Genomic DNA, 27,050 nt, shown 5'->3' on the forward strand with positions numbered 1-27,050 from the left:
TCCTCAGATGTGATCCCAGGTGTTGCTCAGGCTCAGATCAAAGCTGGCCACCTGGACTGAGCCACCAAGCAGTCACAGATGGCCACCACTCATGCTAAGGTTGGAAGTGCCTTGAGAGGCCAAGCTGCAAACCGAGCTGGCTGCCACGAAATGCAGGACTTGGAGCTGCTCAGCAAGAGGTATGGGGTATGCAGAGGCCGATGCTACTTTTTTTGGTTTTGTGAACCTATCAGAGATTTAGGACAGTTCACAGTATGTGCCAAGACAGGCTGTTTTTATATGGAAAAGGCACTGGAAGTGGCTTGAATGGTCTTATGCATTGAGAGGGGCGGGGTCTCAGGGAATCCTCTGGGCAAGGCAACCAGTGTTAGCTATGTTGATAGAGCTCAGATATGGCAACCCCCTGAATCTGCATGCTGGGCAGGGGAGGGCTCAGCAAAGGAATATGTCTGGGAGGAAGCTGCCCCTCCAGCCCTCATCCCAAAGCTAGACAACTCAGTTCCTCCCCATATGTCTCTGGCACCTTTCAAGCAGCTGCCTCAGCAATGGAGCTCAGAGCGAATCCATCAGCAGATAAGTCCACATGGGCCCTTTAAGATGAAATGCCTGTGACTCCCACCACCCTCCATCTCACTCAGCCACAATCTCCACTGGTATTCACAGTAGTTGGGAAGACTTCTCTTACCAGCATTGGAACACTGGGATGAAGAACCTAGTGTGGGGCTGGGACCCCTCAGTCTTCTGGGGGGATCTTCACAGCCAAGATATTTCTCCCAATTTTCAGCTGCCACATGTGGGTGTGAGACCAACCCATTTTGCATCTCCACCTCTCCTACCAGTCTCATGGTGGCTGCTTCTATATATTCTGAGTTGTAGGACTTCTGTTCAGTTGGATTCTAAGTGACTCCTAATTATGACTGTTCTGTAGTTTTAGTTGCAATTTTGATGAGGTTGTGAGCGGAGGCAAGCACAGCATTTACTTACCCTACCATCTTGACCAGAAGCTAAACTGTCCTCGTTTTTTTAAAAATCTTTTTTTCTTTTTTGCTATTCTGATTGGTTGATTTCCACTAGTCATCTTTTAGGTGCCTGATCCATTGTATTCTGTATTGGATAATCCTGTTGATTCTTTCTAATGTGTTTTTCATTTCAGTTATCGAATTTTTCAGGTCCAACTGGTTCTTTATTATACTTTCTAAGTCGTTGTTGAAGTTCTCCCTAAATTCTTCTATTCCACTCTCAAGTATGATGAATACCATACCCTTATGACCATTTCTTTGAATTCTTTATCAGGCATATTACTTATCTCCATTTCTTTAGGGTTTCTTTCTGTGAATTCTTCTTGTTTCTTCATATGAGAAATATCCTTATGTCTTTTTATTTTGTTTGACTTTCTATGCTTGTTAACATGAATTATATAAAATAGCTATCTTTCTAAGTCTTGAAAAAGTGGCCTTATGCAGAAGCAGCCTCTGTGTAGGCTGTGTGTGCCAGGTAGTTTTGGCATGCTGATGGGAGCCAAGCGGGTGCTTAAGGTATCCAAGCACTGGCCTACTGAGCCAGAGCGGCTCTAGGTAGGGAGGCCAGGTGCAAATGTCTCGTTGATCCTACTTGCTCCCTCTGTTCAAGGCCACAATGGGCTCAGGCAATGTGTCCAAGTAAGCACTGCAGTGATGTTACAGGTATATGAGAGAACCTGGATAGAGTCCCTGCCCACTCTATAGATGTGGAAGGGGATGTAAATAATGGCGTTCACAGGCACTTCTGACCTCAGAGAATTCCTGAAATCCCCAAAGAGCTCCTGTGGCTCTCCAGCATTATCTGTTTGTTGTACAGAAAGTGGTCTTGTGCAGAAGTGACCTCTTTCTAGGATTTATGTGCCAGGTGTTTTTTTGGAAGCCAGTGGGAGCCAAGTGGGGCTTACGCACCCTGGGGCATCAACTTGCTGGGCTGGAGCGGCTCCCCACAGGGAGGCCTTGTGCATGTAGTGAGGCCCTCTTGTTTTAGCTTGGTCCCTTTGTCCAGAGGCAAAAGGCTCCTCCTGGCTGGGACCCCCACAGTGGTGATCTTGCAAGCAGGCCTGAACACTCAGTTAAAGCTCCTGTCTGCCCCAAGAAAGTGGAGGGGAGAGTAAACAATGGCATTCACCCACTGACTATGCTGGCCCACAGCAATGAGAGGCCTTCTGTGGTTTCTTCTCCGTTTTCTCTGTTTGGTCTCTTCCTCTTGTTTGTTGTTCAGAAGTTGTTCACTTAGCCCTCAGTTGTCTCACAGGAATAACTACTCTCTATTTTCTGGCTTCCAAAAAACCACCTGGCACATCAATCCTAGAAAGAGGTCACTTCTGCACAAGACCACTTTCTGTACTTCCTGTCCAAACACTAAAATACAAGCACCTAAGTCACCAGGAATGACAACCTCCCCCAGCACAGCAATTCTTTCTATCCTCATATCTAGTCAGTTGTAATTTTTTTTCTTTCCTAAGGTCATAAAGATCATGCAAATAATGCTTTATTTTACAAACATTTCCAGGTGGTAATAGCTTAGGGATTTTAGGTTATTAGCTCAGCAATGTTGCTAGCCTTAAGGGTTCTGTCTATCTTTTCTCTCCCCCAAGTAACAAGCCAGCATGGTCTCTTAACCTCTCAGAGCCCATTGTTTCTCACATGCACTCACTCCTCAGTGACTAGGGCCTTGGCAAAAATGGACAAAGTATAGTCTAAACATTGGAGAATGACAGGCCCTACTCTGGGTATTTAATCTCTGCCAAGCTCCAGTGGAAGAACATGTTTCTTGGAACTAATAAAAGACAGTGCCCAGGTGGCCTAATAAGCTCCATGGTATACAGCAAACAGCTGTGACAGAAAGAGCATGGATATTAGGAATGGACAGGCCGAGGTTCAAATCCCAGCCTCTCCTCTCAGTATCTGTGTGGCCTCAGCAAGCCACTTAACTACTACAAGCTTGTTCCAGTATCTACGAAATGGTAATAATAATATTAATTTCATAGGATTGTGGTGGCAGCTGATGGGCTTTACTTTAGTGGTTAAGAGTATAGGCCAAGAGTTAGCAGGCCTGAATTCAAACCTTGCCTTTTCTCTTATAATGGCCTTGGGCAGACTCTCCCAGGCTCAGTTTTCTCATCTATAAAATGGATATATTGATGCTGGCTCCTCAAAGTTTATTGTGACGAAAGTAGGGGATTATGTAAATTGTTTAACACCTCACCTGTGAGAGCAAGAACTCTAACGGTGCTAGGTATCATTATTTTGGCATCTTTGGACTTACGCATTTTCTTGGGCTGCCTCTTCAGCTTTTGAGACCTTCCTGTAGCAATATATCATCTCAATGAGCAGCCACAAGGTGAGGAAGACCAGGAGGATGTACATCATGATTTCTGAGACCACAGAGGTGAAGTCTTCTCCAGCTGCAAGAGTGAGAATGAGGCTCAGCATGTGCATGTCCAAGAAAACCAGAGCTGTCATTAGGGTCAGAGTTATTTGAGGCCTATTTTTAAGTATGGCTTCAGTAAGCACTGAGTCTAAAAGAACTCAAGAAGACGTCAAAGGAATTTAATATCCTCTGACTTTCTTGTCTGTCAGCTTTCACACTGACTTTCATCCGATGCTTGGAGGGATGGATAAAGGAGAACAATGGGTGGTAGAGGAAGCAGTAGAGTAGTGGATGGAATCCTGAAATTGAGTGAGATATATGTTGTGAGGTCCCAGTTTTGCTACTTACTGGTATATGAATAACATCCCCTTTTTTGAGACTTGGTTTCTTAATTTGCAAAATGAGGATAATAATTTACACCATTACATTACCACATATATTTAAGAATATCTCGTGTGATGTAAAGGTCTACGCAGATAAAAGGAACACGTCTTAGCCCAACCTCCTATGTCCCCTTAGTTTAGGGGTTGCAGAGGGTGGTGTCTCTAGGGAGAGCAGATCAGAAAACGTGTACAGGGCCAGTGCTTGGCCCACCCAGTGGTATGTGCATGTTCTCTACAAGTATGGATTAGAAACAAGGATGTTTCCAGTTCATAAACCCAAACAGAAATGAGTATTGAAGGATTCCATGTATTAACCAGTCTGTCCTCAGAGTTCTACTTCTAAAACACAGATCTGATCCTTCCATGTCCCTATTTAAAACCTTTCAGTGCTTCATGTTGACCTCACAATCCAGCCTTTCTCATATTTTCATTCAGTTACCCAGCAAAATTTTTCTTCTCATACACATTGTGGTCATTTGGAATCTGTGGACATTTCTTCTTTCTCTTCTTTCTTCCTATATTGTATCTCACATGGCACTGCTACTTCTGTCCCAAGATTCCCTCCTGCTTTTCAGTCTCCTGGTCATTCTTCTAGATTCCACTGAAGCCCCCTCCTTTGTGAAACCTTCCTAAATTTCTTTCTTTTCTTTTATTCTTTTTTATAGTAGAAAAGAAAAGCTTTATTAGAAGGGAAAGTATACTTCCAGACATGGAAGCAGGCCTGAAGCAACTCTGAAAAGCATGGCTCAAAAGGCCAAAACTTTACTCAATTTCTCATGCAGAGTTATTCACATTTTTTTCTATGCATTTTTTTCATCCATCTGTTATAACACTTCTCAAGTTGCATCGTGATGTGTTTATCTCTCTTCTCTACTGACTGTGCACTTGAGAACATATATTATTTATTTCTGAATTATCAACCTGTTGTTTAATCCTAGAATATTCGAAGTACTCTATAAGTATTTGTTGAATGGATGAGTATAAATAAATATTGATGTTCTTTGTTTCATGACAAACAAAAACGAGAATTAAAGCATTATACATGACAAATGTCCTGATATATCTTTCTTCCTAGTGGGAAGGAAGACTGCAGCCACCTCTCTCCTTGCCAGAGTCCACAAGCAAATTAGATTCATGGTCCTCAGTTACTTATAGGAGCCAAGTCATTCTCAAGCCCTTGCTCATTGAAAGCATAGTGTAGCCAGCCATGACCTTTAGCTCAGAGAAGCAGTCTAAAAACGCCAGAATCATCCAGGTTTCCTAACTATAGCTGGAGGTCATAGATGCAGCTTGAGGCACAGGTGAATGCCATACATGTTAAATGTCTTTTTATGGGCTTGCTATGGCCAATTTGTGATATGTTCAGCTTAAAGTACACGATCTCTTTTTAAATGCAATAGCCCAGAAGTAGTACCACAGGAAGATGTCCTCAGTATTTTTAGTCACCTCTAAGTGACATGGCCTCAGATTTCTGTCATAGAGCCAGGAGGTGAGAGCCTAAACCAGGATAAATCCAGTTTGAACAAAGAGAGCCAGGAAGATTCTCTGGGACCACAGGAATGGAGAAGTGGCGGAGTGTGTCATCATAGGATGTGTAGCTATGAGCAATATGAGAGCAGTGAGCATCTGGAGGTGGGTGGAGGACTGCCAAAGGGTCACAGAGGAAAAAGTAAAAAGAAAGAAAAAGCTGGGAGTAGGATGGTGGTGGAAGGAAAAGAATGCAGGGGAAATAGAGCTAGTCTGATAATCAAAAGATCTAGATTGTAGTCCTGCTTTTGGTGCTAATTTGCTTCATGTCCCTAGGCAAGCTCCTCATTCTTCCAGAGCTCTGTTCCCCGAGCCACAAAATGAGAGGTACCAAAGCTGCACCCTCCAATCATCTGAGAAGTCATTTCAACTCCATATGCCAAGATGCACCCCAACCTACTGAATTTACACCTATAAGAGTGGTACAGTGACATATATATTGAAGAAAAGCCCCCTAGGTAATTCTGATGCCTGTTCTTTGTTCAAAACTCCTGAATTAAATGGAAACCAAGATTCCTTCCAGCCCTAACATCCTGCGCGGCACTGTAGCTCTGATAACAAACTTATTTTCCTTCTATTTCTACCCAAGCCTTGCTCTGGTACCCGTCAGGCAGAATGGCTCAGCTTTGCCACACTTTCTACTGGTGGGTGTCGGTGGGGGCAAAAGCCTGAGAGAGCCCAAGAAGATGGAGACCAGGCATCTTCCTAGTGTCTTGGCAGTCACCAGGCAACAGTTCCTGATAGTGAACAGTAGAGGGCGCTAGGCCCCCTTTCCTCAGGGAGGATCCGTGTGTAAACAGAAGAGGATAATGGAACTTATGAACAGAAAAATACCTTGGATAGTTTCCAGTCCAATCCCTTCATTTTACACAAGAGGAGATAGGGATCTGAGGGAGGAAGAAGCTCATAAGGTCTGTATTCAAGTGGTCTGAGAGTCCTTCAGCACTTTCAGAATTGACCTACCTTCTGTTTTAGTCATGTTATCTAGATCGTAACATCTCACTCTCAAGTTTGCTTCATAAATTTTATCACAAAACGTGATAACAATAAATAAATAAACTTGTGGCCTGAAAGCTGAGATTCCTGGGATCCTTCTCTAGGATGAATCCTATCTTTAATTAGACCTCTTCTTTCTTTCATGCCCCATGCCTTTTGCCTGTTCACCATCCTGCATCCTGGGCCAGCAATAATGCTAAAAATGTGCTGGAAATAGATCGTCTGAAAAAGACTTAGTAAAATGGAATCATGATTTAGCCTGGGTGAAAAAAAACACAAAGGGAGATGCATATATCACTCTTTCGATATGTGGAGGCACATTTGCAAGAGGCTAGGAGCCACAGTTCTCTGAGTTCATTGAAAGCAGAATAAGAACACTCTTAAGTTCACCCTCAAATTTCTGGGTGAACTTAGATTGCAACAAACGTTTGAGTCAGGTTGGTGAAAGGACCTCTCAACCCTAACAAGAACTACCTGTGGGAAATCTGAAGATTTTAAATTAAAAACTCGAGAGTTATCAACATTGAGAATGAGGTTACAAAATGAGAGATGAGGTTACAAAATGAGAGATGTCATAGATGGGGAAGGGGTGCCTTTCTAAGAAGGAGCCTTTTCAGGTTTCGGAAGCCAGGTTTATCTCTAGTCAGTGTACTTATAGTGAATTCCCCATTGAATGCAGCTTTTTTTTTTTCAAGATTCTTTCTACTAGGTTGTTTCACATCACATATCTGGAAGTTATCCTGCTTCAGTGGTCAACTCAAAACAGATCTTTTTATTTATTTTTATTTTTTAACACCTTCCGTTTGGGTTCCCTTTAGTATTTGCCTGGTTCTATTCTCCTGTTCATATTAGTTACTCTCCTGCCTAATTTTACATCACTTCCCCCACCCTCACCTCCTTTAACAACTTATGTTCATGTTCTATCCCCTATTCTTAATCTGTTTTTACCACTTATCTTTGATTTCTAGTAGATATTGATGGTTCTGGTTCCCTTTTTTCCTTATGTCATAGCATTTTTAGTGTATATACATGTTTATTGCTCAAATATATAGGTCCATGATGATGGTTATATGAACAGGTCAAGGTCATGGCTAACTCTATAACACATGTGTGGATATAGACACATATGTGATAGGGTTGCTTGTGTGGCTATTATGGAAGAAGACAGAAGGAAAAACTGTCAAACTTTGGTTTAGAACAGTGGTTCTCAAAGTGTGGTCCCCAGCAGCATCAGCACCTCCTGGCAATTTGTTAGATATGCAAATTATCAGGTTCCACCTATGGAATCAGAAAAGCTGAATTTTAAGAAGCTCTGAAGGGGATTTTGAAGCTTGCTGAAGTTTGAGCACCACTGGTTTAGAGGTATGTATGGCTTATAGACAAGGGGGTAGATTTTTCTGAGCTCACTGAATCAAGAGTTCAACACAGGCCAGAGAAGAAGGTGTGGGTGACTTGGAAGTTTTAGGCTTTAAAGAGGCTGTCCTTTCTCTACTTATGAGAGTCAGGGGACCAGAAAGAAATCATTCTATCATCTCTAAACCTTCTGCTTTGAGGAAACACACAGAAAGGCAAGCTGGTTGGGCAGTTTGCAGGAAGCTCGCCACTAAAGGAAGATAGGTCAATGGTGACATTTTTAGATATTACTACTCCAAAATAAATGGGTTTTTGCATTTGTGTAGAAACACACTTTTCTCCTTTCCCCAAGAGCAGAGCACCCTAGAGACCCTGTGCCCCAGCCTCACCCTCCTCGGTGACTCGAAGGGGGATTAGCCGTGTGGTCTTCACAAAGGGGCGATGTGCCTCAAACTCAAACTCCCGGGACACGTTGCAGGTGTAGAGGCCAGAATCATTCAGGGTGACATTGAGTACAGTGATAGACACATCTTGCAAGTCCTTGCTTCCGTTCCACTGCAGGCGTCCCTGGAAGGGGCTCTCCACCTCCTGGTGACCATTTCGATACTCATAGATCTGCAGGTAGAGAAGCAGAGGGTAGGGCCACAAGAGAAGACAGAGTAGAAGAGCCGAGATGAGGAAAGGGCAGAGAAAAGGAATAAAATTATGCAAGCGCAGAGAGGAAAAGGGACAGTGTTATAAGGAGCTCCAGAATGTGGGGGTGGAATGAGGAATCTCAGATGAAGGAGTGGGGAGAGCAAAGACAGGGAAAGATGGGCAAAAGCAAGCAGGTATCAGGACATATGGACACAGCAAGGAATGAGAGCAAAGGAAGGTGAGTGAAGCATACAAGAAACCAGGAGAGGGAAATTGAAAGAAAGAAAAGACTGGGAAGAAATAGAAAGAACAAAAGAAAGAGTAAGATATATCATGGAGGCAGCTAGTGAGAGAACAAAGAGTAGAAGACCAAAAGAGGCAGTTTTATTAGTCATGAAAACATCTGAAAGCCCTGCCCTCAAATCTGACACTTTGAGCTGGTCCACGCTGACAGGAGTGGGATTCATGATGCTAAAATGTCACAGATGAGCAGAGAGCTACCAGCTGATATGTACACATCTGCAATTTGCTTTCTAAAATTTTTTCTCAAAGTCTTCCAACTTCTGACACTTTATTTTTTCTGTACAGCTGTGCTATCCATTCTAGTCTCCACTTGCCACAAGTGGTGACTTCCATTAACATTTGAATTACTAGAAATTCAATAAAATTTAAAATTCAGTTCCTTAGTTGCACTAGCCACATTCCAAGTGCTTAATAGCCACATGTGGCTAGTGGCTAGCAAATATGGAACATTTCCATCTTCACAAAATTTCTATTAGCATTACCCTGTATTACCAGCACAATTTTTAAAGTTTCTTTTCCTCCTTCTGAGTCTCCTTCTCCTTGCTTCAGACAGGCCTGAAAGTAGAGTAGGTGGCTGGCACATGATCAGGCCTGAGTCCCATGGGGACCTTTGCATCTAACCAAGATATTTCGGTTCCTGAAACCTGTGGACTGGCTTCAGTCATGGTCAACCCTGAGCCAAGCAGTGGGAAATCTACTGGCCCTATTTCTAGCACCTGATTGAGCAAACCTACATCAGAATAGCACAACTTAGAGTTAGAAATGAGTTTAACTTCAGGAAAGCTAGAGAAAAAAGCAAGCAAACCTCAATTTCACCCTACTGTTGTCTCTATTAAAAAAATCTAATGGAGGAGAAGCTTGCCTCCTGGAATGTGAAGCCTGTAAAAAAAAAAAGCTGTATATCTGCTGTTAGACGACCTGGTTCAAATCTAAGCTCTCTTACTACCTTAACTTCTTTGAGCCCCAGTTGCCTCATTTGTATATATCTCTTCTCTAGCAAACACTTACATAGTGCTTCCTATATTCTAAATGCATTAAAAATTAAAGCTCAATGATTCCTGGTAACAACTTTATGATATAGCTATGATTTATAGCCTTATTTTAGAGATGAGTAAATTGAGTCACAGAGGGGTTAAGCAATTTGACCAAGAACACACAGAGCTAATAAATTGTGGATTTAAGAATCAAACTCAGGCATCTTGGCTCCAGAGATAATGAAAGTGTGAATAATAGCCATCTCCAATATAGTATTCAAAGTACATAACAACTATTTTGGCACTGGCACCAAGTAATCAGAACTGACATCGGTCATGGCACAGGGGCAGAGTCTTGGAGGCTTCCAGCTCTGTCAGGCACTGATTCTTTAGTTTCTAGAACATGGAGGAGGTTTGGGGGTTCCTAGTAGGAAGGATGGTGGTGGGGCCACTTGGGAGATATGGCACAGCAAGAATCTACTATAGAACTATTTAAATATTTTATCCACTGATATGGCTGTACAGTTGAATATCAGCCTTGGTCATCCTGTCATTCTTATTTCACTGGGTTTGTGAGAGGTAAATGAGCTAACCTATGTTATCTTATATAATGATGCCTAGTGTTGTTTCAATTTTTTTACTAATTTGATATATCCAATAGGATAGTATAGAAGATTAAATGAAAACACCTGCAAAGTGCCTAGTCAGGTGACTAGCACACAGTAAGCTTTAAATACTATTTCTTCCTCTGTATATCCCTGCTGGTAACCAGGAGTTCTGCTTACAGCCGGCCAAGTGCCCTTCCTTTCACAGAGGCTGGGATAAACTAAGGCTGTCAGTTGTCTGCTGAGGAGCAGTCAGTGCTTTGAAGAGAAAGAGCCAGTTTTTCTCAGATCATCATTCCCCAGACTCTTAGGAGCCAGGCGCACAACACAGAGGCCAGCAAAACAAAGAGTGAGCAGTCAGACGTACAAGGAGATCTTTACCGCCCTCAGGCCTGTAGAACCATTCCACCACCGTGGTGGCCTCCACCTCCTCCCTCTTCATGCAGGAGATGCAGCGCAGCTTCATGGGGTTGCCCTGAACGGCCTCTGTCTCTGAGGGCACTTCCACACACACAGGGAAGCAGACACCGACTGGAGAGAGGTCAGGTGATAGGGAAGTAAGAGGTGGTGTTGGGGAGGGGCAACAGGAGAGAGGCATTGGAAAACAAGGAGGAAGGGAGAAGAGACAGAGAAGGAAAGATCATGAGACAATTTTTTTAAAAGCATGTACATGTGTGTATAACTTCACCTGTGCTCCCCAAGTCTAAATGCTCACAATGGGCAAGGAATGGGATCAGGGAGGCATGGATGACCCGGAAGTGACAGAACTGCCTCCCCGGAAGCAGTGTGAGTGTTATGCAGCACATACCTGAACCATGCTCTCAGATGTCTAGGTGGGAGACAGGGCATGTGTGCATTCATCCATTGACCATTCATGTACCCCTTCATTTAGCCAGTATCACTGAAATCTACTCTGTACCAAGCCTGATGATACAAAGGTGAATAAAACACTAACCATGCCCTAAGGACATTTATAATCTAGCAGGGAACACATACTCCTAAATATCATCAAACCAATCCATGGTGAGTGACATACTAGTGACTGCTCTTTTCTCAGAAGAGGGACAATTATTCCTGATTGGCCTGGGAAAAGGGGAAGAAAAGAGTGATGAGACAGAGGCAGAAAGATAGATAGGACCTATGTTGTGAAGACCTTTGTACGTCCTTCACAGTATGAAGGGTCAAATGTTTTAAAGCCAAGGAGAGATATAATTATATCTGTGTTTTAAGAAAAATGTAGGTAATTCTGATGCATCATAGCAGATGCAGCAGCAATGAGGAAAATGGTGAGCTGAACACTAAACTGGAGCAATGCTTTATGCAGATAAGTAGAGGGAGACAAATTTAAAATCTGGAGAGGGGTCAGATTGGGGGAACTTGCATAGCACATGGAGGTCTAGACTTGTAGTTCCTGCCCTCTAGAAACTCATGACTTATTTAAAAAGGCAAGTACATCAAACTGCAAATTCAGATTAAGTCAAAAGTGGGATGTGGCTGCCAACAAAGCAAGTGCAAATGTGGGCCACATTAACAGATGTCCAATGTGCAGAACAGGAGAGAAACAGTTCCTCTGCACTGTTTAGAACAAATCTGGACCATTATGATTAGTAAAGGGCATCAAATTTTACAAAATAGAGTTGTTCAATGAGTGCATGCCTTGAGAGGAGTAAGTTAGAAAAGGTCTAGAGTCAAAGTCTAGTAAGGAACAAATGGGAGGACTAGCTTGGACACAGAACTTATCTGTCTTCAAATATTTGAAGGTTGGCCTATGGAAGAGAAGATAGTCTCTGTCTAAAAGTTACAAGAAATTGAATTTAGCTCAATTAAAAGAAAAAAAAAGAATGTTTTGGTACTGAGGATGTTCACAAATGCAAAAAAGAAAAAAAACCTATTTGGTAAGAGAGTTTACACTTTATTGCATGGAAGATTCAAAAGTAAGGTGGCTACCAAGGATTCATGTATTAAGATCTCTAAGGCCCCTTCTGATGCTACCTTCCCATGAATTGATAATAAAAACAAAACCCCTAAAAGAATGAAAAAATACACATTGATATTTAAAAACTAGTCCACTGGAAATGCTTACTCTGTCCTCTACTGGCAGATGATTCTTTCTAAAAGCAGAGGAAAGCTTTATTTAGAGCTTAAAATGAGACTGACCAATCATTTTGAGTCAAAATAATGAAACATTATATTTGACTGACTTAGAAGGCAACACATTTCATTTTTAAACAGAGTTTAAGAACTAGTAGCACTAATATAAGTTGAAAATATCAAGGTAAAATAATGTAATTGGTTTTGAAACTGTCAAGCAAGTTGGGGCTGGTCTTATTGGAAAGTCTGTAAGAGGGTCTCCTGCTTTTGCATATGGTCATCACTTTAATGGAGAGAGGGTCCAAATCTCAGGAGCCCTGAACAGAAACATTTTTAGAATGTGATGAGTCTGAAGTCTTGATTATAGGCCTAGTTAAAAAAGGAAAAAGAGGTGTGGGCTATGCAAAAGTTTGGGAGTAGACAGATGTAAAGAGTGTGTACTCATATTGAATGAGATGTGCTAAAGATAAATTAGTTCAATTATGATGACTTCAAAAGAAAAATAGGAAAGTGTACCAAGAAATGTCAGCCACAATTATACAGGCAGGATGAAGATGGTATTTGGCAATTGAAAGCCTGGGTTTAACCTACAATTTTCCCTCTTTGAGACTCATTTACTCATCAACAAAATGCTGAAAATAATATCTATCTAATAGATTTATCATGGGATGATATATATAAATGTACTTTTTACAAATATCACTTGTCAATGTTATTTTAGCCTTCATTTATTTGTTCACTATTCAGCAATTTGATTGAGTTCTTACTGTGTTAGGCACTGAGAATACTACAGGGAACAACACAGAAACCATACCTGCTCTTAAAGGCCCTACATTCCAGTGGAGAGAGAAAATAAACAACATTAAATTATAATAAGTATTACGAGAAAAAAATAAAACAAAGTAAAGGAGAGAGGGAGTGCACAGGATCATTGTATATAGCCCCACTGCAAAGGGTACAGCCAACAAGCACAGAAAGAAAAAAATGAGGGAGCAAGAAGAAACAGAAGAAACAGCAACTCAAGGGTTCTAGGATGGGATTGTGTTTGTTGAAAGCAAAGAGCACAATACAGTACAGGAAACAAAATGAGAATAGAAGGAGATAAAGAAGGAGAAATAAGCCAGAGCCAGATCACAGCTGGCCTTGTAGGCCACGATTAGAACTTTGGCTTTAGCTTAGAGTGACATGGGGTGCACTAGAGGGTTCTGAGTGGAAAGATAGCAGGATCTGATTGATATAAAATTACATGGTCTGACTGCTATGTTGAGAATAAATTGAGGAGATGAGGAAGGACAAGGGTGGAAGCAAAAAGAACAGTTAAGAGATTGGTACAGTGATCAGACCGAGAGATGTTCAATAGTTTTGCTTGGAGGAAAGTAGTAATGGAGCTGTTGGGGTTTGACAAGGAATAATTTGCTGGATTAAAATCCTTAAATAGGTGAAAGGTGATGTGCTCAGTGAACAAGTAGATGAGTTGGTCTTAAATAGGAGCACAATCATATCTTTTAGAGTTAAAGGAGAAAGGCAGAATATATGGAGTAAGAATGGTGAATATGGCATAGCAGCCTCTGTTTTTATTGAGTTGGCCCTGAGATACTAATAATCTAAGGTATCATCAGAAAGCAAGCCCTGCTGATTCCCTTATCCTGGCCAAAGTCTAGTTTCAAGGCATAGGACCTCTGCTCATGAGATCCTGATTAGTATATTGCAATATGGCCTCAAAGCCCTCTCAGTATGTTTGCTTGCCATTTCCAATATGACTAGCTGCTCTTTCCAACAAGAGGTGAAGTCTGTTTCTCTATACCTGTCTTCAGCACACCACTGCCTCTTTTTTTCTGTAAAATCCTCTAGATATCCAAGAATAGGGTATACATATGGTAGGTGTTCAACCCATATTGATGACTATAAATAATAAAGTCCTGGAATGATCTTGGACAAGTCGTTTGAGCTTTGGTCTCCTCTTCAATTGCCATAGTAATAATGAGGAAACTTTTGAGAATGAAGAATATGTTATATTAATGATGATTATGTTTAATCAAGAAATAGCATCAATCTATTATGAGGTGAATAGTAGTGTATATTGAACCAACTCTAATAACCCCAAATCTTTCTTTTCTTTGTGCATTGCTATAGTGCCCATCCTGAGCTTGTTCTAATCAAAGATATCTTAGTGCTTTCCTTTGCACTAAGATAATAAAGGTTTTGAATAGAATGTAAATCCTTTCCAAAAGAGCTAATAATGAAGTCATCTGTAGATATTAACACCTCGTAATGACTTGGTCTATCGGATTAGAAAGAACAGGATGCAAGATAGGCTACTGGGAGAAAAGAGGAAAACATTCCCCAACAATGTACATCTGGGACAGTAGACCTGGAAAGGAAAAGTAGAGAAAGCACTAGGAGCTGAAGGATGAGTGACGCCCTAGAAAAAGCAATGGCATGGGGGAGAGAAGGAAGGGTGGCTCAGAAAAGAGATGAGAGGATAGATGTCCACCTGGCAATCCTAAATAGCAGCATGTGTGTTCATAAGCAGTGCTAGAACAAGCACTGGAAGACTCAAATCAGGAGACGAGAGTTCTCTAGCAAGTAATTTCCCCTCCTTGAGCTCATGTTCTCATCTCTAAATTGGAAATAATACTACTTCTCCTGACTACCCCGTGGGATTGATATGGGGACCAAAAAAAGTAATGGATTGAAAATCCCTTTGTAAAAAAAAAAAAAAAGAAAATTGCTTTGTAAACTATAAAGCACTAAGCAAATGTAGGGTTGTTTATTATTATTATTAAAGGAAATATGGGAGCTTTTTCAATATATAAAAAAATAAAAGAATGGAAAAGATTCTTTGTATTAATATTTGCATCATGTATAAAATCAACTTGGGAAGGAAGAATCTATCTAAGCTAAGTGATTTCCAATACTGAAATTACATGTAAATATAATGAAATTGCATTTGTGAAGTGAGGCCTTTTCTCTTACATTTAATGACCAGGTTTCCTGAACCATCCCCTTTTCCCTTCCACATCTTTCCAGTGTTGTGAACCAATGTTCAAGTTACAAATATGCTGAAAATAATCAAGGATGGGTGAAATGTGCATGCTATTTCCAAAGGCTTTTTGAGAGGGAGTGAGGGTGGGAGGGGAATGGGCACTCTGCCGATTTTAGCAATATTCTGTAAATATTTCCCTACCATTCAGTTGTGGAGATGAAAGAGATGCTAGATATCATCTGCCTGAACTTCCAAACTACATATGAGGAACCAGATACTCTAAGGTTGTTACATAGCAAGCTAGTGGCAGAGCTAAGTCTCAAATCCAAGCTTCGTAAGTCCTAGTCAAAAAGGTCCTATAGTATGCTTTTCCCATCCACTGGAATTCAGCCAGGGACTCTAAAATTTTAGATTAGGGTTTGGGAAGAAAGACTTTACAGAATCTTCTCTACAACTTCATCTCCCATTGCTTTACCCCCATTCGTTCTTATTCAGCCAGACTATCCTCTCCTAGGCCTCATGTCCCTAGTCTTAGCCTCCCCTGAGAAAATACTAGCCTTAAATCTTCAAGGCAGATGAGATCATTGGCAACCTATTATGTCTGCTTCAGCTCCAGGTTTAATCTACCCTACTGGGGATAGATGACAGTGAGCTTGCCCTTGGAGCTGGCATTACTCTCCCTCCTCATTCTTCCTAGACTATCTTATCAGGCATTTTGTTCAGTAAGAAGCTTGGCTCTGCTTCTCTGGTCACATGCAACATTCAGATAATGCTGGCAGTCAGAATTAGTCCTGGAGGCTTAATAAAGTGATACTAAGGCAAAGAGGCAATTCCTATCAGCATATCTGTCACTGCGTAGGCATAATGAGTTTCATGCCAACCATGGGAGCATAATCCCACATGCCTAGTTTCAATAAGCCAGGTGGGCACAATCACTTCTAATTATCCTGGTTATTGATTTTTGGCATGGAGGAAGGTAACTAAAATCATGTAAAAACAGTATATCAACTGAAAAGCACCTATTTTTCCCCCTGAGGATCTAATCAGAGACATCAAGGCAGAGATACTGCACAACTACACAACTACCCATGCACACACAGACACATACGTATACCCCACTACATCCTCACCAACCCATTCAGATACCCCTACTAAGATTCTCAGATACACACTAGTGCACACATTTTAGACACTGAGACATACAACAACACACAGTAAAACATTCTCTCAATAACATATTCAGGTATTATTATGTAGCCTCATTAACTTCCTCTATATGCATGCAGGCACCCCACTCCAAGTCCATTTCTGACCACTCCACCTTAGCCTACTGTTGGCAAGTACAGAACTCTCTAATTTGGAGTGAGAAGGTCCCTCAGTCCCTCATAGCAGACAAACAAGAGTCTATTTATCTTCGAAGGCAAAAACCCAGCTCCCCAAACACCAAAGTATGTTAGCACCACATGTTCATAAAAAAAAAAAAAAAAGATGCAATTCTCAGGTGACGATTTAGCTAACACATAGCAGCAAATGACTGTTTTTTTCCCCATTCCTGATTAAAATTAAACAGATGGATCAACAACTACAGTATTTTCACTCTTGAAATGCATGCATCCAGCTTTTTTTTAATATATAGAAATTGAAGACCAAGTAGGGTTTCTAATTCAATCCACACTGAAACATAACTGCAACCGAGATTTTTTAAATGACTGCATTCTCTTTTGGCAAAGGGGAAAAAAATACGTTGCCATTATCAGGAAATGAGAGGAGGGCTGGAAGAACCGCCATGGGCGGTTCGGGGATAAAGCAACAGGGCACTGGGGAGACATTTTTCCAATCTCAAAAACCTAGCTCTCATGGAACCCATATGGATCTCCATGTCTGGCAGACATCATAGAGAAAAGCCAACCAGGGCTCTTTTTTGTCATCAACGACATCAATAAGTGTTATTATTACTGTTATCTGCATCTCGTATAGCAGGATGCTGGTACTTACCCCAGAAGATGAGCACGAGGGAAGCCAGGGGTAACAATCTGTTGAAAGCAGGCATTTTCTTCTGCGGGTGTCTTCCTGGGCTAAACCGAGAGATTCCCTCTGTCAAGAACTGCTCCCTCTTAGATACTTTCGAGGAAACCTTTTGGGACGAACTGCCCCAAGGGGGCGACTTTCTGACTGAAAGAAGGGCCAAGCGCCCGTGACTGGGGAGACTCTGCGGGATTTTTGAGCTGGGCTGGGGTTTCCGCTGGAAGCCGCCGGAGCAGACCGCCTCAATTCCAGGGAGCGGATCCGCAGCTCCTCACGCTCTCCCGAGAGGGCGTTGCTGGCATTTGGCTCAGCACCACGGACAGTACCTTCCCCGCCCACCCCGGAACTTTAAATTCCAGTAGCTCCGCTGCTTCTCTGGTTTGCACCCCAGTGAAAGCTCAGCTCGGAAGGGAGCGGCACAGCCGGCTCTAGGCGGCTGGGCTGTCGAAGGGGTCCATGTTGATCTACCTCTCACCTCCCTTAGGAATAACTACGCTCCGACCAGGATATACCAAGACCCGGGTGCTTCGGCTTCATCTGCCCTGGCCGGCTTCTCTAGCTGGGCGTGCCCCACACCTGAAGCCACCAGGGCCGTCTCAGCTACAAAAAATTCTTTCCGTCTATGCCGTCCACAACCGCCCTCGGCGGCTTAAGTGATGGTGGCCCCTTTCCCTGAGCTCGCCTGCGATCGTGTCGGGGCCCTGACCCTGGGTGGCGACTGGCCAGCCAGTTGCCCTTCTCCCTGACCGTGTGCGCTCAATCAGCTTTGACATGCGCAGGCGGCTTTCCACCCACCACCACCACTACGGACCCACCCCTCGTGCACACACTCTCCACCCCCAAGAAGGCGTGCCCCTCCCAGGGCAGAACACAGCGCCAAACGGGGGGTGGGAGGGGCGAGGCTCGGAGTGGCGCAAACACCTCCAGCCCTGGTGATTTCTCAGCTAGCCCGCTGTCTCCAGGTCTCCCTTTCACATCTTCATGCCTCTCCCCAGCACCGGCAACCTCTGCCACAAATTCACACTCTCCAGGCAGCCCCACTTCTGCTCCTGCACAGAAATGTTAGCCTGCAGCTCCGGGAAGGGGAGGGCCAAATCCCTTTCAGGCAATGATGTCATCTTCAATGTACCCAGTACATGGTTCCGGGCTTCTCTCCCCCAACCCCACCCCATTGCCTCCTATTGTCCCAGTCTATCTTTTGTCTAGCCTTGAGTAATTGGTTCCGGGCACACGGAATGCAGCAAGATAATCCCTGCTTAGGAAAAGAAGGGGTGAGGCGCACCTGTTCCCATGTTCACCTCACCTAGGGAAGCGATCCAAATGTCAGCCCAACAGCGGTGTTGCGGATGGGGCAATTCCCTCTTGCTCGAATTACCTTTACTTTTTTTTTTTTTTAGTTTAGCTTAAAGGCTTGGTAGGTTGTGGTTTGGTTTCTTCCAACTATTAACCACTCCCTTGTCCTAGCAACTGTTCCATTGCCCCGCCCCATCTCTGGAAAGGAAACCTGAACCTTTAAATTCAGTTATAAACTCAAATTGACATAACAGATTAGGAATGCCTGGAACTGAAGTGAAAGATTAATACAAGAACCTCCTCTTCTCATTCCCTCCTGCTCCCTTTCCAAAAGGGGAAGCTTAACACTGACATGCCAAAGAGGAATGGCAGAGTAACAGCTGACTGTAAGTGAACCACACACAGGAAATTCTCACTAACATATCACAGACCAATAGAATGTCTCCAAGATAGAATCTTCTTGGGCAGGGAGCCACCAGGCCATGAACTATATGTTGTTTTGAAGATCAGTGTGTTAGACTTGGATGGGAACTCAAAGCTGATGTAATTCAATCTTCTTTCCAATTCAAGAATCCCCCAAGAACATTTCTGATGAACGGGCTTGACTTTTTTTTCAGTGATGAGACTTACTACTTCATAAGTTAGTCTCTTCTATTGTTTAGGAAGTTCTTCTCTATATTCGGTTAAATTTTGTACATTCCTTCTTCATTCCCAAACTCCATTAAGTGATCCTCAATCTGTTATCTTTAAAAGAGTTATACCCACACCCCACCCCAGACTTTTTGTTTGGGACTAAGCTTCATAAGTTTCTCTTGGTATAGTTCCTAGTAGTTTCCAAGGCTTAACTACCCTGACCACTATCTCAGATGGATTTTTAGTTTGTCAGCATGATTCTTAAAGTGACATCGAAAACAAGAACTTATTCTTCCCTGTGTGGGGTGACCAGCATAAATCCAAGGGAATTATGGCCACACTTGCTTTGGAGGGTATGTCTGTTCGAATACATTTACAGCTGTATCTCACTCATAATGAGTTTATGGTCAATTAAAATTCCTAAGTATTTTTCACTCAATCTGTTGCAGAGTTATTTTGTACTTATACAGGGGATTTTGGAAAAACTATTTTGAAATCAGCATTTATGGCTGTAATAATTTATTAGTTTCAACCAATTATTATATTATCTTAATACTTTTATTGGATACAAATTAAATAATATAACATATCTCTCTTTTTTAGCTTTGTTTCATCTGTAGGGATCCAAATAAATTTAAAAAATAGGTGGAAAAAAAAGGAAGAATTTTTAAGCATGATTTTAGAGCACATTTTTAAGCACATTCTAGCTTGACAATGAGCTTCTAATTTGACTTCTTTGGTATGGTTGTCCAAACACAAATAAATACTCAAACATATTTTCTATGTTTATAGCATAACACAATCTGAAAATTTCAAAATGTATATGTGAGCCACGTTAGACTTATAATGAGAAAAGAAGTAAAATCAATTGTTTGCATTTACATGGGAATAAATTTTTCAGCAATGTATTTCAAACCATTCCAAAGTGAAATGAATTACCTTTTGTTATGTTCAAGCAGTTGTGATCCAATTAGTGGAATGTTGTAGAAGAAAAAAAAAAAACACCTATAAGTTAGAAATTTGAAATCAATTACTGATGAAATTCTAATTATCTCTGAAATTCTATGATTTTATTGAAAGCTTACCCAAATACATAGAGCTGACTAAAATATTTTTAGTCTGATAATTTTATCAACCACCAGCACTACCAACACTACCACCACCACCACCAGCACCATCATCACCACCACAATCACCAAACGCTACCACCACCACAACCTCCATTACCACTACCACAGCAAGAATGGCTTAGTTTTATATAATTTCTTCTCACATCTATTTGTGTAGGTTCCTAATAATCATGTTCTTTTCTAAATATTTACCAACCCAATTGTAAATAGTCACTTTGAGGATTTTACATGAGGTTTTAAGAACAATGTACTTGCCTCTTTTCTATAGAAAATAGGAACATATGGTCTTTTCAGTCTTCTGACATTTTCCTTGAGTTTTGGCTCTTAGTCATTTTTGTAAGTGCCTTAACTTCTCTGAAGTTATTTGGCCTTTTTCTGAGAGTTTTTTTTTTTTTTAACTCATTTTATAAGATTTATTATGCCTTCCTCTTTTCTACCTTTTTGGCCTCAATCTTTCCCTTTAAATTTTTTTTTTTTTAATTTTACCTTTTCCAGTTGATGGTCATCTTTTCCTTAACAGTTGATGGGTAAAACCATCTTTTAGTCTCCAAACAGTAGCCAGAGGCACTCTTTGTATTCTATAAAATCACACATCTTTTCTGCTTAGAGATCTTCAATGACATCTCATTGCAACTAAATAAAATCTAGACTCCTCATCATAGCCTAACAAGGCCTGCCCTGAGCCCTGACTCTCTCTTCACACTCATGTTTACCATTCTCTGTCTGTCCACAATGTTCCACTTACACTTAATTAAAAAAAATTTACCTCAAACTTATCAAGCTTTTTCTCATCATAGAACCTTGTACTAGATATCCCCTCTGCTGAGAAAGTTCTTCATACTACGGCTGGTTTCTTGTATTCTGGTCTTGCCTCAAATGACTTCTCTTTAGAATGACACTAGTCACTCTTTTTAAACTGGTTTTCTGCTCATTCCCTCACCTAAAGCTATTCTCTATCTTATTACCCTGTTTCTTGTTCTTCATATCTTCTCCCATCACTTCATATCTTACTCTCATCAGTCTCATCAGATAAAAACTTCATGAAGTGGCCTCTTTGTTCTGTTCACTGTTGTCCTCCTATACCTGGATTGGTGCCAGGAAGATATTAGAGCCTCTATGAATCTTGAATAAATGAATAAATGAATGAATGAACAAGTGAGAATAGTGTGGAAAGAATAAATAGTGAAGGACATAATGAATAGAGAGAACAGAAAAAAGAATAGTCAAAGAAATGGTAGAATATCCCATAAGGTGCACTGCCACAGTTGACAAGGAAAGAGAGAACCTCTAGACTTGAGGGACACTCCTGCTTAGAGTGGACTCCAGCTAATTATGCTCAGAGGTTGAGAAAGAGAATAGAGAATTTGGGGCCTGAAGTATTCAGAGGTTTTGATGGAGGTAATGACCCTGATAAAAGAAAAAAGAACAGCATCTGAGATATGCAGGAAGAGGTTAGTTTTCCTGAGGGGAAAAAAAAAAATCTCTGACATCTTTTGATACCTATATTGATCTTGGTAAAGCAAGAAGCAAAATTATCCACTGAGAGTAGGGGGTGGAGAAGGTCAGGGGAACTGGGGACAAGGAAGATGATCTTGAATCTCTGTGGACCCCTTCTTGATGCATAGAAGAATGCCAAGAGAAGCATTTCAAGATCAACACATAACCTGAACTGAGTCAAGATGTAGAAATCAGAGCCAACCAAAAGCAAATCAAGTGCCCTGCTTTTGCTATTCTAAGTGGATTTTGAAAAATAGTGCACACCCCATGGGACAAAAAGAGGGAAGAAACATGTTTATTTTAAACTGTGGCCAAAAACACATATGGGGCTGAGAAATATCAGGCTTCCACAAACTGTTCTCTCATCCTGTCTGCCAGTTGTGTGGCTACTGTCACTGGCTAAGGGAAGTTTGGGATTAGAACAGGAAACAATGACATGGTGACCAGACTATGCATTCCTTTCCTGGATCTGCACATGGCAGAGAAATTGTAGGTCAGATGGAGTCAAAAATGTTTGTTGAAGTGAACTGAATTTCATCTGAATGATTAGAGAAACCAGAACTTTCCTACCACCCAAGAGGGTCTCCTCCATTTACTCATAACACTCTGTGTATAAAAGAAGTTAGTGTCACACTGCTCTTGACCAATCTTTGGGAAGCCCATGGTTATACTTCAATGAGAAAGCTGTTGATAGGTGGCTATAATAATCTAAATATTTGAATGGGAATAAGGAAAATATAATTGATGATAAGGTACTTCAAATTCCTCAGAGAAAAATTGTAATATATTTCGAGTACTGCTGTTAGCCTGGCATAATTTTTTTAATGCATTTCTGGCATGCGTGTGGCTGGAGCTCTTAGTCTAGACAGAGGGAAAAAGTCTCTTGGAGAATTAAGTGTCATTATTACCTTTGGTGCTGATCTAAATACTATTATTGTTCTGACTTTTGGGGCAGGAGGAAGAGTTGAACCCTGCCTGACTCAATTCTTATTAGAAACATTGTTAAAGAAGGAGAAAAAGAAACCACAAAATGGAGATGGGGAACAGGAGACCTGTGTCCCAGGCCTAGTGCTACTCTGAGGTAGGACTGACATTTTCATTTAACCTCTCTGAACCAATTCTCTCGCTCTAATTGTCTGTTTCCTAGAGTTGCTGGGAGCACAAACAAGATAACGTGTGTAGATGTGTTTTAGCTTTTGTGAAGTCCTATAAAACCAAGAGATAATAGGCTCCTATTTAGATTATTTCCTTATTCCTTACAGAGATATGCTCAGCATAATGAGAAATAATCATCTTTTCATAATTTATCATCACCTTCATTATCATTTTCATCATCAACATCATGATCTTAATAATACTTGAGGGTGTGCTTTGGCTTGAGAACAATGCTATGTACTTTACATGGATTAACTCGTTTAATCCTGCCAACTATTTTAAGGACTAGGAACTATTATTATTCTTGTTTTTTAATTTTTTTAATTTTTAAGGAAATAAATAAAAGAGAAGATAAATGACTTGCTCACTCAACTTGTATATGGCAGAACTATGTCTTAGACTCAAGGCTCTTTGCCTACAACACCTTAAGAATGGTTCTTTCTACAGATCTGTATTCTCTAAAGACTTATGCATGTGCAAACCAGTCAGAAAGTTAATGACTCATTATGCAATGTGAAGTTCTAAGATGAGTGCTGTGTGTATATGTGTATTTACATGTGAAAAAATAGAGATATTTCTTTTGCTCACAAAACTTCTAATGATAAGAAAGTATGGGGCCTAAGAAAATAAACACAAGAAAATTCAATGTATTTTCTTTTCTTTCCTTCTTTCTTTTTCTTTTCTTTTTTCTTTTTGGCGGGGGTGTTTATAATCGCTTAGAGAGCTCACATGGTTTAACATGAATGAAAACTTTGATGTTAAATTGTTTTTTGTTTTGTTTTTGGTAAAAGGAACAACTGCTTGGCCTCATCTAATGGTTTTATTTTTAAGATATACAACATATTTTATTGAATTTTCACAATATATCTGTGAGATATGAGAAATTAATAATCTATTTTAAATATGACAAAAATTGCTAACTGGAGAGATTAAGTGACTAGTAGACTGTTATACCTCATTTATTCATTCATTCATTTAGAGAACTATTACTGAGTGCTTATTCTCTCCTAGATAACTTACTTGTCTCTGACTTTTAACTGTGAAATTTTATAGCAAGGACTATTGAATATAGATGAACCTGAAGGTGAAGTCAGATTATTCTTTGGGGCTGATGGGTAGGGGGATAGCTGGGAAAGTTTTAAAAGGGGTAATATTTGAGTGTAACCTCAACAAGATGAATAGAATCTCCCAAAGAAAAAAGAATGGTAGATTGGAGGTTAATGGGTATTCTGGGAGGCCCACCTTGTAGGTGCAGGTGTCACCCTCCAGTTTCTTAATTTGGAGCACTTTTTACTAAATGACACTGTCATTTTCAAGTAAGGTTGTGATTTTGTGTGACTGAATGGAGTGTTGGAAAAGATAATATCTCTGGGATCAGACAGGTTTATTTTGAATAGTCTGCTAGTTACCTCTGAAACTCTGGGCAAGTTATTTGATTCCTCTGAGATTTAGTTTCCTCAGCCATAAAATGAGAATAATAATACTACCTACTTTGTAGCTATTTATGAGAATTAAATGAATTCAACATGTAAGTCACCTGGCACAATGCCTAGTCCTTAGCATAAACTTAATGTTATTTTTCTTCCACCTTTTTCATAAATAAGGAATAGGTACTATTACTATCTTCCTTTTTTAGGAAACTATATTCAAGAGAAATTCAATGACTTGGCCACTCAACTAGTATGTGACAGGACCATCAATTCTTTGTTTTTCTTTCTTTGATGTCCCTCACTCACCACCTCTACAGACCCAGATTTTCCTAGCATCCATGTGCAAGAAGAGCCCAACGCACCAACTCTGGGACTTGAAGGAGGAAAAAGAAGGACCTCTATATCCAGACCATATGAAAAAATAACATACCTTTTAAAAGTTATTGAATTTCTGTAAGTACTTGTGAGAGAATGTGACTATGTCTAGTGTTTGGAAATTTGTGTTTCAGAATAATTAATAAAGTCACACTGAGAAGATTTCACTGAGCTGAGTAGCAACAAAGTTCCTTTACTCTGCCTTCAGCCTTACTTTTTCCTGCTTCCACTCCGTGGTGGAGATGGCTCCCATAGCTCCCACAGCACATGCTTCCACCAAAGCTTTGGTCAAATAATTTTGTAACTGGATGCTTTGGGGTCTCTCTGCATCACTAGTCTGAGGTCTTTCCTCTTGAGCAAAAATCCTCATTCTTAATTCCAACATAGAAATTTGAGAACACACTTTCCCTTGCCATAAAGGTAAAGATGCCTCCCTCTGCCCCGCCCCCCAATTTCTCTATGTTCTCCATCCTTTAAGGAGTAACAATAGGAACTCTATCACTTTCTGGATGAATGAAAAACCTGCACTGGGGAATGAGGATGAGAAACATAAATACAGGCTTTCTTCGGAGAAGGTTTTGAATTTCCCAGGGAAAGTAGGAAAATGTTTATCTGTCTTTGAATCTGCAGAAATTAGCAAAGTACTTGGAAAATACTATTAAAAAACACATTCTATAGTGAGAATAAGACATCAGTGATGAGAAGGTATCACATTCACAAATGGTTATGATATAAAGCACATTAAAAGTAAGATACAGAGGATCAGATGAAAGGTAGGTTACATCTCAAATAGTGAAAGGTAGGTTACATCTCAAATAGTAAAAGGTACATGAAGAAAGTACAGTTAAAACCTTTCTGAAGCAAAGATTGGATTTCAACAGAAAGTGATCAAAAAGAGTGACATTCTTGAAAGGTAACAATATGAACAAAAGCATAGAAGCAGGAAAGTTTCAGACCTGAGATGGGGAACTTAAATGATTGTCTGATAATCTGAACACTGGACATATTTAGAGAAATAATGGTGGATAATGCTGGAAAAGTAAGTTAAGTAAATAGTCTTTAATGCTTAATAATGAGTTTGGACCTAGTTTGATAAACAGTTGGGAGTCACTGGAGATTTTAAAGCATGTGAGTAAGTAATATAAAATGAGTTTAGGAAATTTGATCTGGCAGAATAAGAGACATGGAATGGGAAAAATAAGAGAAATGATTGCAGTAGCTATAGTAAGAGGGAAGGAGGGGCTGATGTTCAGTGGTGTGAGTGGAAGACGTCTGATTCTGGAGAAAATGTGAAGGTATAATACATTGGACTTGGCAAGTGAACAGATGTGAGGCAAGGGAGGAAATATCACTCTAGGCATGGTAGATGGGGAAACTTTTATGCCATTAGAAGATATAGAGAAAATATCTCTATAGAGGAGTGGTGAAAAATTATGGACTTGGATCTTATTTGGTATATTTTGTGTTTCAGATACTGATAGGTCATCTGGAAATTTAAATTTAGCCCTCAAAAGAGATAATAGATTGACAATCAAGATTTGTCAATCTTATAGGATGGTAATTGAAGTAATGGAAATAAACGACATTTGAAAAAGAGACTATAAAGAGATGGGAGATCTAAGGATACCTAAATTTAGGAGGGCAGAGAAAGCACTGGTGCCTGTAGCAGTGATGGAAAAAGAGCAATCAGTGTGACAGGAAGAGATTAAAATAGTGCTGTCTCTGGGAGTAAGAGAGTAAATGTCAAATATCCACAACACATCCTGAAGAGTTCAAGGTGTTGAGGCATCCTAGAGTGGCAGGAAATATGTTTGTGAAATGGTTAATTAATACCAAGTCTAGCAGATATAATAGAAAAGAAAAATAAAGTATCAGAGAGTAACTAACTGGTGGTGACAAAAAAATAAAAAGCAATTTTAGGGGTTGCAAGCAGTTGAGAGAGAAGGGGCAGGAGATAATTGTCAGAGAGGATATTTTGCAATTGGCATCTTCAGTGCAGAGCCATACTGAGGATTAAGCAAGTCTGTACTGTGGAGGTCCTACTAAGTGACTTAATACATTGCAAATGGAGAGCATTTTAGAGTTAAGGAGATAAGGAACAGGTAATTTTTCAATTTACATTCTATGTGCTAATCTGGATTATTTTTTTTAACAAGCAAATATTACTGCCAGACTTAAAAAAAAAAAACAATAAAATCAAACAAGTAAACTTATAGCATTCAAAGGAACAAAACACAGAGGGAAATTTCAGGTTCAGATCCAGGT

The 27,050-nt window shown here is 40.5% G+C and overlaps 1 protein-coding gene across 1 annotated transcript in view; it reads right to left on the bottom strand.

Moving 5' to 3' along the window:
• The window catches only part of SCN3B (sodium voltage-gated channel beta subunit 3), a 22,367-nt gene extending 5,051 nt beyond the window's left edge, over window positions 1-17,316 (bottom strand). The window contains exons 1-4 of the mRNA XM_011383001.1: window positions 17,243-17,316; window positions 10,538-10,701; window positions 8,042-8,267; window positions 3,289-3,427 (exon numbers count right to left, since the gene is read on the bottom strand). Coding sequence (XP_011381303.1) covers window positions 3,289-3,427; window positions 8,042-8,267; window positions 10,538-10,701; window positions 17,243-17,297 — 584 coding nt within the window. The 5' untranslated portion in view covers window positions 17,298-17,316. The remainder of the gene's footprint in view (window positions 1-3,288; window positions 3,428-8,041; window positions 8,268-10,537; window positions 10,702-17,242) is intronic.
• Between the last annotated feature and the right edge of the window lie 9,734 nt (window positions 17,317-27,050).

Source organism: Pteropus vampyrus, unplaced genomic scaffold (genome assembly GCF_000151845.1).
Source record: "Pteropus vampyrus isolate Shadow unplaced genomic scaffold, Pvam_2.0 Scaffold502, whole genome shotgun sequence".
Taxonomy (NCBI): Eukaryota; Metazoa; Chordata; class Mammalia; order Chiroptera; family Pteropodidae; genus Pteropus; species Pteropus vampyrus.